We start from the raw sequence: 19,977 nt of genomic DNA on the forward strand, positions 1-19,977 counted from the left end.
AGGACACCCTCAATAAGGCTATTCTCTTCCAGATCTGTCAGTTCTTTTTCACATTACCTGTTACTCAGATGCTTACTATAAGTAAAAGGGAATAAAATTGTCTATTTGATTTTTTTAAACTTTATGTCTAAGGTTATATCACACATATATCCTAAAAATGAAAATTCTGGTGAGATCTTCTACACTTTAAATTAATTTTTAAATTAATGGGACTACTTTAAAAGATATTCTATAATTACCTTTTGGGTTCAAGTCTAGCAGAAACCAATTTTGAAACATACCAATCTACTTCATTTTCACTGTGATATGTAATGGTAATATCAACGTGGTTGAAGAGGTAGTAAGTATTATTTTTGTTGAATTCAGGCTGCAAAAATATAAACAAATTTGAAAAAAGTTTGAATTTTTCCTACAAACTCAAAAATATAAATTGTGAGCATGGAATGAAAATGGGATATATTAGTTCTAAAAAACCAAGCTATAAATTAAGCATACTGAAGTGTAAATGTGTTTTTATAAGGTTAAAACTGCAGCCCTGAATATCTGTCCTAAAATTAAGATGTTACTTAATTCTATTGTCTTAAACAGTTGTTACAAAGGAATAATTTGAAAATGTAAAATTCACAAATGCACACATTGCTGGTTTTTAACCACACAAAAATATGAAGTAATGCAAATAAACTAATAAAATGTTATAGGTACTTAAAGTTTAAGCATATCAAGAGTTTGGGCTTTACTTATGGTAAAAGTAAGGAAACAAGAGAAAATAGAAAGAAGACGTGTTGCAGAATGTAAACTATGGTGTCTCTCGGTAGTGATACTACAGGCATTCATTTTTCCACTGGTTCTTTAGATTTTTCTGTACTTACCAAATTTTGTATAATGAGGGTATATTTACATTTATAATCACAGGCATCAAACAGAGGCATCAAAAAGTGAATTAAACTCTCTATCAGTCAAGTATTCATTAGCTCGTTCCCTAACAGCCACAACTATATCTGTAGGTAATTATCCTACATCAGTGCTTCTTAAACTTGAAAGTTTATACAAATCACCCAGGGATCTTGTTAAAATGCAGATTCTGACTCACTGGGCCTAGGGTGAAACTTGAGATTCTATATGTCTAACAAGCTCCCAGGTGGTGCCGATGCTACTGGTCCTGGAACACACTTTGAGAACCACTGCTCCAATTCAGAAGAAAGAAAACTTCTGACTGCTCTTTTCTGGTAAAACTGGTTAAGGGAGAGTGAATGATTATTTTTCCATAAGGATGTGGGAGAAGCTTCTGTATAAGACTTGTGATGGGTTGGACTGTATCTGCCAGTACAATTAAATGAAAGACAATATAACCATACAGAGAAATACAACGCAGCTACAGTAGATCTGCACGTACTGGCATGGAGGTATGGCCATGATATATGCTAACAGAAGCAGCACACTGCGCTTAGTCCCTCAGTCACGTCCGACTCTTTGTGACCCCATGGACTCTAGCCCTCCAGGCTCCTCTGTCCATGGGGATTCTCCAGGCAAGAGTACTAGAGTGGGTTTCCATGTCCTCCTCCAGGGAATCTGCCCAACCCAGGGGTCGAACCCAGGTCTCCTGCATTGCAGCCAGATTCTTTACTACTGAACCACCAGGGAAGTCCGTAAAATGGGGCTACCATCACTTAATTCATAAAATTATTAAGAGGATTAAATGAGAAATCATATGGAAAGAGCTAGTACAGTACCTGGCACAGAATAAGGAAGTCATTAAATGTTAGATTCCTTCCTACTAGATATTAAAAGTATGCTTTAAAACTAACTAGATTTCCAATTCCCATCTTATTTTGGCCAAATCTCCTGCTGCAAAGCACAAATGATAATCATAACAAATATCTCCTTAAAAGTAACATGAGCATAGGATGTACCACACTAAGAGTGACCCCTAATGTCAACTATGGACTTTAGGTGGTCATCATGTGATGCATCAATGCAGGCTCATCGTTGTAATGAATGTCCCACTCTGGTGGAAGATGCTGAGAATGGAGGAGGTTATGTCTGTATGGCACAGAGGGTACATGGGAAATCTCTGTACCTTCCTCTCAATTTTACTATAAACCCAAACCTGCTCTAAAAAAATAGGCTTTAAAATTTAAAAAAGCAACATGAGGTGACAAGAAAGTAAAGAACTACCAATGCCAAATTCTTTTTTTATTTATTATTCTTATTGTTTTTTTTATTTATTTTTATTGTTTGGCCATGCCATGTGGCATATAAGATCTTAGTTCCCTGAACCAGGGATCAAACCCCTGCCCCCTGCATTGAAAGCCCAGAGTCTTAACCACTGGACTGCGAGGGAGGTCCCAATGCCAAATTCTAAGGGGAAGCAGCAAGCCAGAGAGGTCAGCTGGGTAAGGAAACACTGATGCTGCTCTTGCACTGAGGATACCTGCTAATTTGGGCAAACCTGAACTTCGGTTTGGGTAGCTTCATAGGATGAGGAGGGGGGCACTCAGGGAGGGCCCTCCCAGATGAGAAGGCTAATATGAGACCCTCTGCACACTAAGCTGAGACCACCCACCCCTTCCAAAAGCAACATCCTCAGGATAAAGGTGAGCCAGAAGTGAGCCTACTCCTATAGTCCCAACGGACTATTGGGAAGATGGCCTCAAAGATAAACAGAACCTGGTGGGGGTAGGGGGAGAGAAATAAAACTATCCTCAAAAATCATAGATTTGCTGGCTAGATTCACATCATCTAAGTTGCCTCAGGAAGTTTAAATTATGAATTTGCCTTAAGGTGTTCCTGGACTGGTATTTTCCAAAGACACCATGTGGAAGTAAATGAAAATCCTCTCTGAAGGAAAGTATTTTGACCCTAGGACTCAAACTCCACAAATACTACTTGAGAACAATGAATGTGAAGTCAAAATAATGAAGTATACAAGGAAAAAAGGAATCATGGGCAGGAACCAGCAGAAACAAATTTGTAAAGATTTCAGATCCAGGAATGATAAGAGGCAGATTTAAAGTTAACCAAACTCAATATATATTTCAAAGACATCAAACACAAGTGTGAAAGCATGTGCATAAACTAGATAAGCATAAAATAATGACCTAGCAGACTTGAAAAACAACAGAACTTGTAGAAATGAGAACGATTATTACTGAAATTTTAAGAGAAGGAACATGTGAAAAGAGAATTTATAGACTAGAAGATATACCAGAAGAACACAGCACAGAAAAAAAATAGAAAATACAGAAAAAAAGTTAAGACATGTGGAGAAGAAAAAAACACTTAACGTAGCTTTAACTGGAGTCTAAAAAGGAAAGAAGAAAATATCTGACTATGGTTGAGAATTACAGAACTGATAAAAGGCACCAGTCCACGAAACTCAAGGAATTAACAACACGATTAAAAACAAAGCAAAACAAAAATCCATAACCAGATGCATAATCATCAAACTGTATAACACCCTCTAAGAAACAGGCAACTGGAAGGTCCCTGGTAGCCTAGTGGCTAAGATTCTGAGCTTTCACGGCCTCAGGCCTGGTTCAATCGCTGGTCAGGAAATTGAGATCCTGAAAACCATATGGTGTGGCAAAAAAAAAAAAAACAGTGACTAAGAAGTAGGTAGAAATGAAAAGACTATAATAGAAATTCAAACCTTAAATATTAGAAGAATTACAATAAAATGTAGACCACATAAAGATTTTTCGAAGAAATATTATATTTCATGGAATTGAAAATGCCACCACTTGCAAAACATTATTTTATGTGCTGCTAAAAAAATACACTGCCAATTAAAGTTTAACATGCCATCAACTGGAAGACACATCTTGATTTCATAAATGATAAAATATGGGGAAACATGAGTCTTAGAATCAATAAATGGGGAACACATGTAAATCCACAGCTGATTCATGTCAATGTATGGCAAAAACCACTACAATATTGTAAAGTAATTAGCCTCCAACTAATAAAAACAAATGGGAAAAAAAGAATCAATAAAATGTGTAATATCAAAATAGCAAACTAAAGGTAATATAACAGAACTGAAAGTAAATATCATAGCAATACATGTAAACGGGCTTAACTCACCCATTAAGAGGAAAAGATTTTTCAGAAGATGCCCTGAAGCAAAAACCAATAACATGTTGTATAAAAGAGACACATCTAAAAGAGATTTGGAAAGTTAAGTTGAAAGGATAGGCAAAGTCACACCAAGCAAATGTATGCAAAAAGAAAACAGGAGAGTGGAATCTCCTCCTCCAGACATGATGGAAGAACATGAGACTAGATTTACTCTTTCACCTTAAACAATTTTTTCAAATGGTTAAAATATTTGAAAATGGTTTTCAGACCTTGGACAACAAAGAACATTAATAAGAGAGTGATCACCTAGAGAAGGGGAAGCCTCAAGCTTCCTTCCCAGAGAGAATTTCCAGGCAGTGGTGCAGGGAAGGGGGTACCCAAGGGAGCCCCGCAATCTCCCCAGTTGGAAAGACAAAGTTCAAAGTCCAGAGAGGCCACAGGGGCTGGATTTTGTGGGGCAGAATACCAGAGAAACGAGAGCTGCACAGAGATTTCTGGAGATAAACAAGGGCTCTCTTTCATCAGAGTATTGATCAGTGCATGCGTGTAAGGTGTGCCAGTTATTGATTTATTGCCTCTCACCGCCAAATTCATGCTCTTTTACCTCTGTGAAAATTATCTGGGCCCTTTCAGTATTTTAACTAGCTTTCCTTTGCAAGCTGGCACTAAATGAAGCTTTGTCAGTAGAGGGCGCTAGCTAGACACTGCACGAGAAAAGGTTTTTGTTTCCTGGTTGATGGAAGCATACGGTTTCTTTACCCTCTAGTTTCAGAAGCCTCAGCATCCTCTAAGGAAGTGGATCCAGTTATCACAGTAAAAGAAACAAAAGACACCAGGTGGAGGGGGATGAACAAGCAGAGCACAGAAGACTTTTAGGGCAGTGAAACTACTCTGTATGATATTATAACAGTGGACACATGTCATTATACATTTGTCCAAACCCATAAAATGCATGCAAGAGTGAACCCTAATGTAAACTATGGGCTTTGGGTGAAATGTCTATCACATTAATTAATGTGTATCACATAGTGCTATAATGTGTATCTTCACTGTGTATCAATGAAGATTCATCAGTTGTACATATGTACCACATTCTGGTGAGTGATGTTGATAAGGAGGAAAGCTATGCATGTGTGAGGGCAGCAGGCACCTGGGAAGTCTCTGTACCTGCCACTTCATTTTTCTTTGACCTAAAACTGCTCTAAATAATAAACCTATTTTTATTTTTTTTAAATAAACCTATTTTTAAAAAAGAGATATTATGTTAGTCCTGATAAAAGAACACCACTACCTTATCTTGTCAAAGAGATCAAACCTGAATCTAATCAAGCCCCTAGATCCATCTACCAATTTCAAAGAAATCAGGGACAGAGGAAAATGTACCATTGTTTGGATGAATGATACAGGAATAGACAAATGTGTAAATCTGTGATAAATCAAATACAAAAAATGCTAATTATAGAATCTAGGTATATGAGTGTCCACTATACAATGCATTCAACTTTTCTGTGTGTTTGAAAATGCTCCCCCAAAAAAGAGAATGCTCAGTCCATGGGGTCGCAAAGAGTCAGGACACAACTGAGCGACTTCACTTTCACTTTCATAAGAAAATATTGATAAAAGATATATAAAATGCTCAAATCTAAACTATAGTGTTGAGAGATGTAGACTTGGGTAATAAAACTGTAAAAGAAACTCAAGAAGTGATTAGGGTAAAAGTTAGGATTGTGGTTATTTTAGGGGACACAACAGAGTTTCAACGGGTAGGATACATGGACACCTTCTGAGGAGGCCAGCCAAATTCAATTTCTTGATCTGGCTGAGGTTTACAAAGCTGTTCCCCTTACAATAGTTCATTAAACTTTATATAATGCTCTGTGTGGTTTTCTGTTATCTGTGTTTTTTTTTTAACAAAAAGGGTTTTTATTAAGTCCATATCCTTTGGAGAGTTCCCTGGTGGTCTAGTGGTTAGGATTCGGCACTTTCACCGCCATGGCCACAGTTCAATCCCTGGTCAAGGAACTAAGATCCTGTAAGCTGCATGACCCAACCAAAAAAAGAACCATTCCATATAGAATTTCATCTAGAGTATCAAACACAAACTTTATTTATCCAAATTTCTCCTACTCATTAACTTCTCTCTTCTGCTATTTGCTGCTTTTCCTCCCACATTCCCTATGTCAATGTTTACCATTGTGAAGAATATATATCACTGGGGATATATGAGATAATCTTAGGTAGTAGATGAAAAAACAATCTGTATTCTACTTTTCTATGTACTTGAAAATAGATGAATAAAATATATAAGTACACTAAGCCTGTAATTTCTATAATTTCCTTTTAAATAAGTTTAAGTTAAATTAGAGACAAATACATATTTTCCATCTCTTTTGCAGAGCACTGTATTAACAAGTCTCCTAGACTAAGCCAGATGACTTTTGAGGTCCTTAACAAAACAATAGCTTTTGTAAAGCAATTATATTCCAGGGTTTTTTTTAAAAAGGAAAGAAAAACTTTTGAAAAATAAAACAACTATTTTGTTACATACTTCTAAACTCTGTATCCCATTTATCTCAACTTTGTTACCTCAGAGTGATTTCTCTGCGCTCCAAGAATTGGAGCTTCTGGCCTTGGTCTTCTCTGTATTCCACTCCAAATCCTTATGCTTGTCAGATCTAAAGCCATTTGTCTTTATAGCTTTACCTTTGCTAGTAATACCTCATAAATGAAATCACACAACCTGTAAAATTTTATTTCTGGCTTCTTTCGCTTAGTACAAATTTGAGATCTCTCCATGTTGTGCATGTGTCAACAGTTTGCTCATTTTAATTGCTGAGTTGTTGTACAAGGAATGAATACCCCATATCTTCCTCATTTACTCACCTGTTGAGGGGCATTTACATTGTTTGCAGATGTTGGCTAACATAAATTGTTACAAATGTTTGTGTAAAAAAAAAAAAAAAAGCCCCCTTTTTCCCAGGATGTCTTTATTGGAGATGGGAGAAAAGATGGAGTTTTCATGTAACTAGGACTTTTAGTGGCCTGCTCTGATATGCTGGAATCCCTGAGACATGTATAAACTACACCTCAGGCCCCATGAGTCTTGTTAGCTATGTCAAGCCTTTGGTATTAAAAAATACCTTCGAAATTGATTAAAGATTAAATATCTATTGTTTTTTTTTGTTTGTTTTTGTTTGTTTTTGTTTTTTTTTCCCAGAGAGCTGTTTCCTGCATGGTTTTTCTCCCCAGTCATTGTCCACAGGACTCTGAGAAGACGTAGGAATATGCAGGCGCAGACTCAAGGCCCGGCTTCATCTCCAACGTTGTGGAAAGGGACTGTACATCACCGGGCAGAGCCCTATGCTCCCGTACGCCACCTGGACAGAGCCCGGGGAGAGTGACCTCCCGGGTTATCCACGTTGGTTATCTATTGTTTTATATATCATGGTCACTATACTTTTTGCTATAGCTGTTATAACTAGCAGTACCAAATATAACTTTCCTTCCTAGATTCATAACAATAAAACTTTAAAGAAACTTTTAAAATTACAGATAAATAATAATTACAAGTGCCTCAGTTGTGGCACAAATCACCAAGGTGGTCCCTGAATGACTGAAATGCAAGAAGCACAGCCCTTTTCTCTGGAAAGAAACAATGAAGGGTACCATAGTTTAGACTCCAAAACAGAAACCTGGCAGGCAGCCTCTGCTCCTCTCTCTCCCTTCCCCTTCAGCCCATTGCTGATCCACATTGAGTCTCTTCATATAAGAAAGATTCTAAGTGGTGCTGCCCTTCCATGCCCATTCAGCCTCCAAGGCAGCCCCAAGACACTTCTGTTACCCTAGGACCCAGTAGAAAACAGTTTGAGAACCACAAGATAAATTTCAAACCGTGTGATTAGGACTTCCAAGCTAAAAAGATCTGAGTTGGAGTCCTATGTCTCCCACTTACTAGCTGTCTGCCCCTAGTCATGTCTCTTACCTTCTCTGAGATTGAATTTCATCATCTGTAAAACAGCAGTAGATTCTAGCAACAGGGCTGTTTCAAGGATTAATCACTGTGTATAGAGTTTGATATAACATTGCTTCTGGCTCATAACAGGCATTTAATGTGACTTTTCTTACCACTGTATACAGGACCTCCTGCCATGATCTGGCTTCTACCTACCCCTGTTTTGAGCTTCATCTCTACATGCATCCCCAAAACCCCAAGCCTTATGCTGCAGATATACCCAATTACTCACAGTCCCTCAATCACAGCATGCTATTTCAGACTTCCAATCTCTTGACTGATTTCCCTTCTAGAAATGCTCACCCACCCATTCATCTAACAAATACTTTTTTTTCATTCCCTTCATTATATCCTCCTTTCTCCTTAGTCTCCTACCATAAAACATTTTATTGCATCAGTGTGCTCACAAGTCTATCTTCTACTTAGGACTATGAACTTCTAGAGGGCAAGGGACCACTTGTCTTTGTATCCTCAACCTCTAGCATAAAACGGAGACAATAATAGGTGTCCCATTCATATTTGTTAAGTGACTATACTAGAAAGCAAATTGTAAATGAAGCAACATTCTTATATTTCTATAGTAAGTTCTCAATACTTACGTGCATGATGCAAGCATCACTGGATACGCCACTTGGGGTAACAAAGCATCCTATCGGAAATCCTGTTGTACAGTACTTATTTCCACCATTTATATCACGACACCATACCACTGGCATATTATCAATAATCCTAAATATAAATATTTTTGAGGAAAAGATTTAACAAGCAATAATAACATCATCGTACATATATTTAAGTTCAGATTCTTGTTTGTTTTTGTTTTGGCCACACCACATGGCTTGCAAGATCTTAGTTCCCCGACAAGGGATTGAACCCAGGCCCATGGCAGTGAAAGTGCCGAGTCCTAACCACTGGACGGCCAAGAAATTCCCCAGAAGCAGTTTTAAAATTTATTTAATATCTACCTGAAATTATATACTATTTTTTGTGACTTGGCTTTAATTAAAAATATTAACTTATGGGGAGAAGGTGGGAGGGAGGACTTAACAAGGAAGAGGTATATGTATACATACAGCAGATTGATGCTATTGTACAGCAGAAACTAATACATTGTAAAGAAATTACATTCCAATTATTTTTATTAATTTATTTGTACTCCAATACTTAAAAAAATCTTTTTTTAAGAATCTGAACTTAAGGAATTCCCTGGTGGTCCAGTGGTTAGTACTCCACTCTTTCACTGCCAAGGGCCTGGGTTCAATCCCTGGTCAGGGAACTAAGATCCCCCATGCTGTGTGGCATGGCCAAAAAAATGAAAAAAATAAATTTTAAAAAATTCTTCCACTCATTACCCATTCAGCAACTATTTATTGAACACCTACCATATGCCAGGCACTAATACATAAATTTGTTTGCAGATAAGAAATAAAAAGGATGCTATATAAAATCTAGCAAATAAAGAAGTCACCCACAAGTTTACCAATTGTCAAACATTGTCTTTCATTCTGTTCTCTTTCCTTGAAGATGTTTTTTAAATCCCCAATCAAGATTTCCCCCAATCCATTCCCAAATACCAGCATATTTTCAAAGACTGCAAACTGGTTAATTACTTTACAGTAAAACTACTAATTTATACTATCACAACATACATTTCTCCAAAGGGAAATAAAATGCATAAAACTGCTTCTGAAGGGAATTTAAAATTTAAGTCATACGATGTCAGATGCCAAACCTACCAGTGATGTTGATAATTCAGTTGCATTCCTTTCTTCAAAAAATCCAGCTTTTTCTTTTGATCTTCCTTTGCTGAATCATAAGATTTCTTACAAACTTTCACACATGTCTCTGTCTTGTTAAAGGAAAACTGTTAAGAAAGAAAATTTAAAATATTAAGAGATTTGTATTAAGTTGTATAAACCAAATGTCACAAAGTAAGCCTTTATCTTCCAGATAAAACTTTTCTTCAGAGATTTCAGTATGCCATCACTCTCAACACTATTTCCTCTACACCTCAGTACACATCTGAAATAATTAAACTAGACACATACACACATAGGCACACACTGCTTTCAAGAGAACCTGCCTTCTTCAATACTATATAAGGTGGGGTATAAAATCCACTGCAGCTTTCTATAAATTACCCTGATCTAGAACACTTCACTTAAAACTGATAATAAAATTGGTTGTAGTGATGGTTATAGAACTCTATGAATATACTGAAAAGCACTGAAATGGACACTTATGAGCGGGTGAATTATTTGGCATCCAAATGATCCCTCAATAAAACTGTTACCAAAAAATGATAAGAAAATATTTGAAACTTTTAATATGAAATCTCTTATTTACAAAGTCTGGCTACTGGAGATGACCAAGGTGAAGTGCTAGTGTTGTTAATCAGAAAACAATGAGCAAGAATAAACAATGAAAATTCAACACCTGATATCCTGAAATCATACAATATTAACCCCAAACTGAGTTGAACTGTCATGTTCAGTGCAAAGCATAGCATTTCTTGGAAAGGTGCACTTTTCTTTTAGTACAATGGTATAATAGGGGGAGTGTGTGCAACTTTAATCATCAAAAAGCAAATGCCTGACACACAGACCAATGGAACAGATCAACAGGGAACCTAGAATTACACCTACACAACTAGGCCCAAGTGATTTTTTTCTACAAAGGTGCAAAAGCAAGTCAGTGTAGAAAGAACTGAAATTGTTGAAAAGGTCTTTTCAGCAAATGGTACTGAAGTAATTGCACACCTACAGGCCAAAAAAGAAAGAAAAAAAATTTCAACCCAAACCTCACACCTTATATAAAAAAAATTCAAAATGGATCACAGACTTAAAGATATAAAGCTAAATTATAAAACTTCTAGAAAAAAGCATAGAAAAAAGTTTTTAGGCCCGAAGGCTATACAAAGTCTTCTTAGACTAGACACCAGAAGCATGATTCATAAAAGGAAAACTTGATTATTGGACCACATAAAATTTAAAGTCTTTGCTTCATGAAAGACCCTAATAAAAAGTCCAAAAAAACAAGTCACAGACAGGCATAAACTATTTGCAAATGACTGTTGCAACAAAGGAATCATAACTAGAATACATAAAGAATTCTGAAAACTAAACAGAAAAAGAATAGTAAATGGAGAACTTTAGGGAGCCTTGTGCTGATAGAACTATGCCATGTATTGACTGTGGTAGTACGTACACAAATCTGTATCACACACACACAAATAAGTGCATGTAAAACTAGTGAAATCTAAATAAGCTCTGTGCATTGTCCAATGTTAATTCCCTGGCTTTGCTGTCATACTGTAGCTATACAAGATGTTGTTGTTGTCAGTCACTCAGTCGTGTCCAACTCTTTGTGACCCCACAGACTGCAGTACTCCAAGCTTCCGTGTACTTCACTATCTCCCAGAGTTTACTCAAACTCATGTCCATTGAGTCATTGAGGCTATCTAACCATCTCACCCTCTGCCACCCTCTTCTTTCAATGTGCAAGATGTTACCATTGGGCAAACCTGGGCAAAGCATACATGAGACCTCCCTGTTCATTCTTTTGTCATTTCCTGTGAATCTGTAATTACTTCAAAATAAAAAGTTGTAAAACAGGCTAATGACTGATAGTTTCACATATATGGATCAAATTATACACTTTCAATATGTGTAGTTTATTGTACTTCAGTTATACTTCCATGAAGTTGGGGAAAAAAGAAGAAAAAACTTAGTGCCTTCATAATCATAACTGCTCATGAAAACATCCTTACTCTATCCTCACATCTATTAAGATATTGAGGGCAATATCAATAGACACTGAGAGTCCAATTATATTTCCTTATATCACCCTACCCAAAATATGTAAGAACAAAAAATTAAACTTTTTCTCTTTATGAAGCAAAAATAAAATGTCAAAGGCAAAATCCTTGTGTGGAACCACCAACTACTGCAGAAAGCTTAAAGAGTATAGAGTCATCTCACAGTATCAGTCACTATGCTCAGTCTCGGAGTCATGTCTGACTCTCTACGACCCCATGAACTATAGCTCACCATGTCTGACTCTCTATGACCCCATGAACTATAGCCCTCCTTTGTCCATGGAATTTTCCAGGCAAGAATACTGGAGTGGGTTGCCATTTCCTCCTCTAGGGGATCTTCCCAATCCAGGGATCAAAATCACGTCTCTTGCTTCTCCTGCATTGTCATGCTGATTCTTTACCACTCGCGCCACCTGGGAAGCCCAGTGAAGTATATCAAAGTATCAGTGGAAGATATAAAGATCCACAGATACCAAAATCCACCATTGCCCAAGTCCCTCATATAAAATGGTGGAGTATATGGGGCTTCCCAGGTGGCGCTAGTGGTAAAGAACCTGCCTGCCAATGCAGGAGACAGAAGAGACACTGGTTCCATTCCTGGGTCGGGAAGATCCCCTGGAGGATGGCATGCCAACCCACTTCAGTATTCTTGCCTGAAGAATACCATGGATAGAGGAGCCTGGTGGGCTACAGTTCAGAGGGTCACAAAGAGTCTGACATGACTGAGGTGACTTAGCATGCATGCATACACATATAACTTATACACATCCTCCCCTATATAGGTAACCCTTGAACAATGCAGAGGTTAGTGGATCAACCCTCCCTGAAGCTGAAAATCTACCTATAACTTATAGGTGGTCTTCCACATAGATGGTTCCTCTGAATGAGATTTCACATCCACAGATTCAGCCAACCATAGATCATATAGTGGGAAAAAAATCTGGGTATAAGTAGACCCACACTGTTCAAACTTGTGTTGTTCAAGGGTCAACTGTACTTCAGATCATCTCCAGATTACCTATAATACTTAATATACAATGTAAATGCTGTGCAACTAGTTTTAAGCATAATGTAAATACTATGTAAATTCTAGTTTTGCTTTTGGGGACTCTAGAATTTTTTTACCTGAATATTTTTGATTCTCAGTTGGTTGAATCTTCAGATGCAGAACCCTCGGATTTGGAGGGCCGACTATATTAATGCATTCTTCTGGCAACACCAGATTCTACCTCCTTTCCTTTTTCTTTTCCTTTTAAAGCAAAGACTCTTTGGTATGACTGTTGACCCTCGAACAACTACAAGTTTGAACTACCCAGGTCCATTCTTATGTGTGGATTTTTTTCAATAAATATACAGCAGACCCTCTGTATCTGTAGGTTCGACATCCACGTATTCAACCAACTGTGGATGGCAGATGGAAAACTTAACACATGAACCATGGTTCATTCAATCTACAGATGCAGAACCTGCCTATATGGAGGGCTGACTATGGGACTTTGAGCATATGTGGATTTTGGCATCCACAGTGGGTCCTGGAACCAACTTCTCATGGATACTGACAGACAACTCTGTATGTAGTCAGTTCTGAGAAGATTCATTTTAAAATAAAATTTAAAATAAGATCAACTGAATAACCTCATAAGGAGATGATGTTATTCTTTCTCCAAACAGGACTTGTCCGAGATTTTCAGAAGGGCTTTTCTTTTTGAAGTCATGACAGAAATCAAATCTAAAAAAAGAAAAGTTTAAGTAAGGTTTAAAAAAATTCAACAAAGAAATCAGTCCTGATCATTTATCTAGCTGCTCCACCTTTCATGGTAGATTCTATATTTCTCTTTAAATTGTTTAACCTCTGATAATTATGAATTCAGGATTCAAAATGCTCATGATACTGCTCTTGACTTTTGTAATGTAGGTAATCACAATCAGAAAGAAACCAACACTATTTTTAGGGTTACACTTCGAATGACATGTAAGCACAAATAAGGAAATCATGGCTTAAAGTCTGTACTGATTCTAACCTGAGACATTTAGAAACTGTAATTATCAGTTCTGACCAAAGGGGAATTTTAAAAAAGCCCTCAAACACATTCTCACATATTCACAAATCAAATGGTTACTAACTGAAAAGAATCACAACTACCTTTAAGTAAATTTGAATGTAAAATGGTTTAGGTAGAAGATAAAATAAATAGTAGGCCTGAGTAATATTTTTAATACTCATACTAACACCCTACATTTACACCTGGTATTTTAATGAAAATGAGACCTGATTTTATTTCTGCCTAATTAGAGGCAGTAAAGCAATACCAAAGGAAACGATGATCATTTTTTTCCAAGAAGTGCATCATTTGTTGTTATTGTCAAATGAATGATCATACTTAATCTTCAATATGTAATAACTACTCACTACTAAACTAAGCACCTTCATCCATTAAAATCTTAGTAGAAACCTACCTATTCGATGTTTTGGAAATAAGGTACAACTGCAAAGATACTTTTTCAAGGTTCAAAATGTAGCAAATTTATAATTTGCCTTTCTTAGCAAGAAAAATCAAGAATGGAAACTTCCTAATCTTTTAGGCATTTGTCTCACATTGAAAGTTCTCTAATCATTTTTTCCTGTTACCTTTATTATAATATTACCACCACATTTCTTAATACACCCATGGCTTGCATTCACTAACTTTAAAAACTGAAGGCACATCTTAACAGTATTATATCATAATTTTGATATAAATTAATTACAATTATATCAACTATATCAGATATAATTATAATACTTATAACTTACGTATTATATTCATAAGGTAGCACGGACTCCACTGAGTCCAATCTGTTTACATACAGTTCTATTGATGACTGCAAGAAGGAAAAAAAACATTAATTAATTAATACAAAGTAAAATAAGGTAGCACTTGCAAAATACGTAATAATGAAGTAACTGAAAGGTAATTGGGTTCATTACTCCCATCAATTTATAACTGTATATTTATAAATTTATAACTTAGTGTAGTATTATATGTTCATAACACAGTACAGTTATAAAATTTAACACAGTATAGCTATAAATTCATAACATTTCATTTATCTGGCCTCATCAGGGTCTCTGAACATATGAATTTTTCATATACCTCAGCCATTCTTAATTTTTTTAAACCATAGAACCCTTTGAGAATATGATGAAAACTATGGCCCCTCTCCCCAGAGAAGCACACACATTCACCAAATTCCCTATTCAGCTTTAAGAGTCTTCATAGGGACCCTAGCGTCCATGGAACTCAAGAACTTGAAATAATTAAGCTACCTGCATAAGTGCTTTTTTTTGCATTATTTTAACTATTGTTTAATTATTCTAAAATACACTTCACTCTTTCCTAACTTAAACAGAACATTATGATCACAATTTAACCTTCCTTGATGACTCAGGGTCATTTTGAGCATCAGCTATTGCACTTGCTTTGACTCTGTGACATCTTCAGTATCAAGTGAAATGAGAAGAGTTATTTGCCCCAAAGCTGAATGGCAAGAGATGACTACTTACACCCCGGCTACCCACACCCCCTCAACTCTACCAAAGAATATAAACTTGTGTGTAAAGATTTTATGTCTCTTTCCTTATGGCTGTTGCAGTCATTAACATGTATACTATGATCTTATTTTGGGAAAAAAATGAATGTGAACTCTCATTCACTCCTGGTTGGGAAGGTAAAATGGTACGGCTACTTTGGAAGACAGTTTAGCAGTTTCTCACAAAACTAAACATACTCCTACCACATGATCCAGGAATTTTGCTCCTTGGTATTTACTCAAAACAGTTGAAAACATGTCCACACAAAAAACTTACACACAATGTTTATGGCAGCTTTATTCATCATTGTCAAAATTTGGAAGCAACCAAGGTGTCCTTTAGTTAATGAATAGATAAATGTACTGTGACACATCTAGACAATGGAATATTATTCAGCACTAAAAAGAAACGAACTAGTCCACTATAAAAAGACATGAAAGAGACTTTAATCATATTACTGTGTGAAAGATGCCAAGCTGAAAAGGCTACATACTGTATGATTCCAACTATGTGACATTCTGGAAAAGGCAGACATGTAGAGACAATAAATACATCACTGGTTGTCATGGATTAAAGGGACATTAGGATGAGTGAGCAGAGAACATAGAGGATTTTTAGGGTAGTGAAATTACCCTGTATGATATTATAATGATGGATACACATCAGTATACATTTGTTCAAACTCATAGGATGTACAACACTAAGATTAAACTGTAACGTAAACTATGGACTTTAGGTGATAATGTTATTCAGTGAAGGTTCACCAACTATAAGAACTGTACCTCTGGTTGGGGATGTTAATAATGGGAAAGGCTATGCACGTGTGGGGGGGCCAAGGCATATGGTAACTCTATACACTCTCTGCTCAATTCTGCTGCAAATCTAAAACTGCTCAAAAAATAAAGTTTATTGAAAGTATAAATGCGCACTGTTGTTCGGTCACTCAGTTGTGTCTGACTCTTTGTGACTCCATGGACTGCAGCACACCAGCCTTCCCTGTCCTTCACTGTCTCCCAGAGTGCTCAAATTCCTGTTCACTGAGTCAGTGATGCCATCCAACCATCTCATCTCACTACCTGATTTCTGCCTATCTGAAATCAAGAGGCCGGACACTACTGAATTCGGGAAGTTTGGCATACTAAACATAAAATGAGAGACTCACCAAAGGAAAGAAGGTACAATCTCAGAATCAAAAGTAGAACACATTCAAGGAGGTAAGTAAATCTAAAAAGAAAAGAGCTTACAAAAAAGAAATTCCAGACATTTGATATGGTTAAAGATTATATCATTTTTGCTAGGAAGTCTGCTGTAATAAAGAAGAAAGAGCCAGGACTAGGCATTACCAGTCAGAGAAAAGGCAGGTGTAAAATTATTTTTAATGCCATTTCTTATTTACTGTATTTGGCAAGATGATGGCTCAAAACACTACTATCAATACTTCTCACAGGAAAAGGCAAGCTCCAGGTTTTAAGTGCAAATTTGCTGCACCTAGACCTGGTCTCTAAAAACCCCAACTTTCAATTTGTTAAGTCTGTAGTCAAGCCACACCTAGCACTGTTCTTAGCTCTAAAGCCTTTGTGGTTCCTTCTACCAAAACATTGCTCACACACTTGACCGGCAACTTGAGATCAGAAAATAAGTCTTACTATTCAGTAATACTTTTTGAATGCATTACTTGCCAAAAAAAAATTTACAGTGAGTTTCTAGTTTAAAAAAATTAGGCTGCCAAAGAAGGAAGTCAAAAATTTATCAGGGGGTTTGTGGACGTGTGGAAGAGGAACTGAGCAAGAGATCTCTGACTAAAGAAAACTTATAATGATAATGGTCACAACTTATTTAAAGCTTACCATGTGCCAGATGTTTTTGTCAGTGCTTTTCATACCTTGTCTCATTTTATTCTCACAAGTCTGAGAGGTAAATATTATCTTGCTGTTTGCAGAGAGGGCCCAAGGGAAACCAAGATGAATTAACAAGAATTAAACAGGTAAAAGTCTGAGACCACAGGTGTGAGGAGTGACACACACATGGTGTGACTATACATAAGATCAAGTGAGAAGTTTGTCTTGACAGGCAGATTGTATAAGGGGGACAACAGGAAGGGGAAGTGAGGGAGAAGACTATACGTAGCGGAAGAGGAAGGACCCACCGGAAGAGGAAGGAACCACCGAGACGGAGGGGGAGGGGAGGAGCTATGACGGGGCGGAGCTATGACGGGGCGGGGCTATGACGGGGAGGGGCTATGACGAAGGAGGGGCTATGACGGGAAGAGCTATGACGGGGGAGGGGCTATGACGAGGAGGAGCTATGACTGGGAGGAGCTATGACAGGGGAGGAGCAACCAATTGGGAGGGGGGAGGTTGGAACCACTTGGAGTGGGCTGTGAGGGAGTAGGCGGGACCAAGCAGGAGCAGGAAAAAGGGGGAACGAGATAAGGAAGGGGCGGGGCCAAGGGGAGGGCGGGGGCAAAAGGGAGGGCAGAACCTAGGGGAAGAGGGGAAGGGAGGGGCTGAGCTGAGAGGGAGGGGACGGGAGGGGAGGGGCTGAACCGAGAGGGAGAGAAAGAGGATCAAGGGAAAAAGATAGATCCGGATCCGCCAGGTGCGAGGCTCTGCAATCGAGACCCTGAGACACACCCACAGAGGGGGCTTGGGCATTCCGGGTAGAGTCAGAAAGCTCTCAGCACTGGTCGGCCCCGGTGTGCCCGATACTCCAACCCGAAGCCTTCCCCTCACATCTCACTTCGTCCCTCTAGTCCTCACCTGACAGTAATTGGTCTCTCCGTTCACTTCGCAGAAATTGACTGGCGCCAACCCGGGAAGATAGAAAGCGGTGGAGCTGGCGGTCTGAAGACCCAGGATCAGTCCCAGCCCCAGCAACACCCTGAGCCAGGGGAGGGTGGGCCATCGGCTCCAGGGGTTGGTTCCCAGGCAGAAACGAGTACTCATTTTAGTAGCGGGTTCTGCGCTTGGGGACACACACCAGGGGCGTGACTGGACCCAGTGGAGAGAAGAAGCGGAAATTATAAGGAGAACCGTGAAACGACAGAGGAGAGCCCAGACCGGCTAGTGAGACTTAGCACTCTGGGGAAGGCCACCTGTTCAGACGAGATACTGGCTTGGAACTCGGTTGCTAGGCGACCTGGCTGCCTTTATGAGCGCGCGCGCGCGCCGTACGCATGCGTGATGGTCCTGCTGCGTCTTCCCCCGCCCTCCCCCCCCCCCGCAAACCCCTCCCCCTCTCCCCAGCATCCCCTGCGGAACACGTTCCCGCGGTTTGGGCGGCTTCTCGCGCGCCTCCTTCAGAGGTTCCTCGCGGAGTCTGGAGGGAGGGTGCAGAGTAGGGGATGGTTGCGAGGTGAGGATGCAGTCGGAGAGATTTAAAGTTTCCAACATCCCAGAGTCTGGCATCCTCTTGATTTTGCCTCTCAGCACCAGAGTAGCAGGGTTACCGGGTGGTAAGCCGCCCGGCCATCTTCAGGTCTTGCTCCAGGTGGGTGGAAAGGAGAAGACAGGGAATTCCTGGACCTTGTTGCCCACTATGATGATTAATACGGGCTTGAAATGCAGCTAATCCAAAACTGATGTTCTGTAAGTGTACATTGCATGTTACTGTTGTTCAGTCACTAAGTCGTGTCCCAGTCTGCAAGCCCAGGGACTGCAGCAGACCAGGCTCTTCTTTCCTCCTATTTCTCCCAGAGCTTGCTCAAGTTCATGTCCATTGAATCCGTGATCCCATCCAACCGTCTCATCCTCTGTCGTCCCTTTCTACTCCTGCCCTCAATCTTTCCCAGCATCAGGGTCTTTGCCAATGAGTCACCTCTTCACATTAAATGACCAAAAGTGTTGGAGCTTCAGCATCAGTCATTCCAATGAATATTCAGGGTTCATCTCCTTTAGGATTGGTTTGATCTCCTTGCTGTCCAAGGGACTCGCAAGAGTCTTCTCCAGCACCACAGTTCAAAAGCACCAATTCTTCCACACTCAGCTTTCTTTATAATCCAACTCTCACATCCATACATGACTACTGGAAAAACCATAGCTTTGACTATAGGGACCTTTGTCAGCAAAGTGATGTCTGCTTTTTGATACGCGGTCTGGGTTTATCATAGCTTTCCTTCCAAGGAGTAAGTGTCTTAATTTCATGGCTGCAGTCACCGTCTGCAGTAATTTGAGAGTCCAAGAAAATAAAATCTGTCACTGCTTCTACTGTAACCCCTTCTATTTGCCATTAAGTGATGGGACCAGATACCATGATCTTAGTTTTGTTTTATATTGAGTTTCAAGCCAGTTTTTTCCCTTTCCTCTTTGACCCTCATCAAGAGGTTCTTTAGTTCCTCTTCACTTTCTGCCACCAGCGTGTTATCATCTGTATATCTGATGTTATTGATATTTCTCCAGGAAATCTTGATTCCAGCTTGTAATTCATCCAACCCAGTATTTTGCTTGATGTACTCTGCATATAAGTTAAATAAGCAGGGTGATAATATACAGCCTTGATACT

The 19,977-nt window shown here is 38.7% G+C and overlaps 1 protein-coding gene and 1 non-coding gene across 2 annotated transcripts in view; both read right to left on the bottom strand.

Moving 5' to 3' along the window:
• Positions 1-18,601, bottom strand: part of LOC122434985 (transmembrane 9 superfamily member 2-like) — an 82,640-nt gene extending 64,039 nt beyond the window's left edge. The window contains exons 1-6 of the mRNA XM_043458806.1: positions 18,237-18,601; positions 14,701-14,768; positions 13,542-13,635; positions 9,826-9,953; positions 8,689-8,818; positions 240-367 (exon numbers count right to left, since the gene is read on the bottom strand). Of these exons, the coding sequence (XP_043314741.1) occupies positions 240-367; positions 8,689-8,818; positions 9,826-9,953; positions 13,542-13,635; positions 14,701-14,768; positions 18,237-18,422 (734 nt within the window). The 5' untranslated portion in view covers positions 18,423-18,601. The remainder of the gene's footprint in view (positions 1-239; positions 368-8,688; positions 8,819-9,825; positions 9,954-13,541; positions 13,636-14,700; positions 14,769-18,236) is intronic.
• On the bottom strand, positions 7,297-7,500 carry LOC122436161. The gene has a single exon (XR_006267921.1). It is a non-coding gene; the product is annotated as a small nucleolar RNA SNORA73 family (small nucleolar RNA).
• Positions 18,602-19,977: the final 1,376 nt, after the last annotated feature.

Source organism: Cervus canadensis, chromosome X, assembly GCF_019320065.1.
Source record: "Cervus canadensis isolate Bull #8, Minnesota chromosome X, ASM1932006v1, whole genome shotgun sequence".
Taxonomy (NCBI): Eukaryota; Metazoa; Chordata; class Mammalia; order Artiodactyla; family Cervidae; genus Cervus; species Cervus canadensis.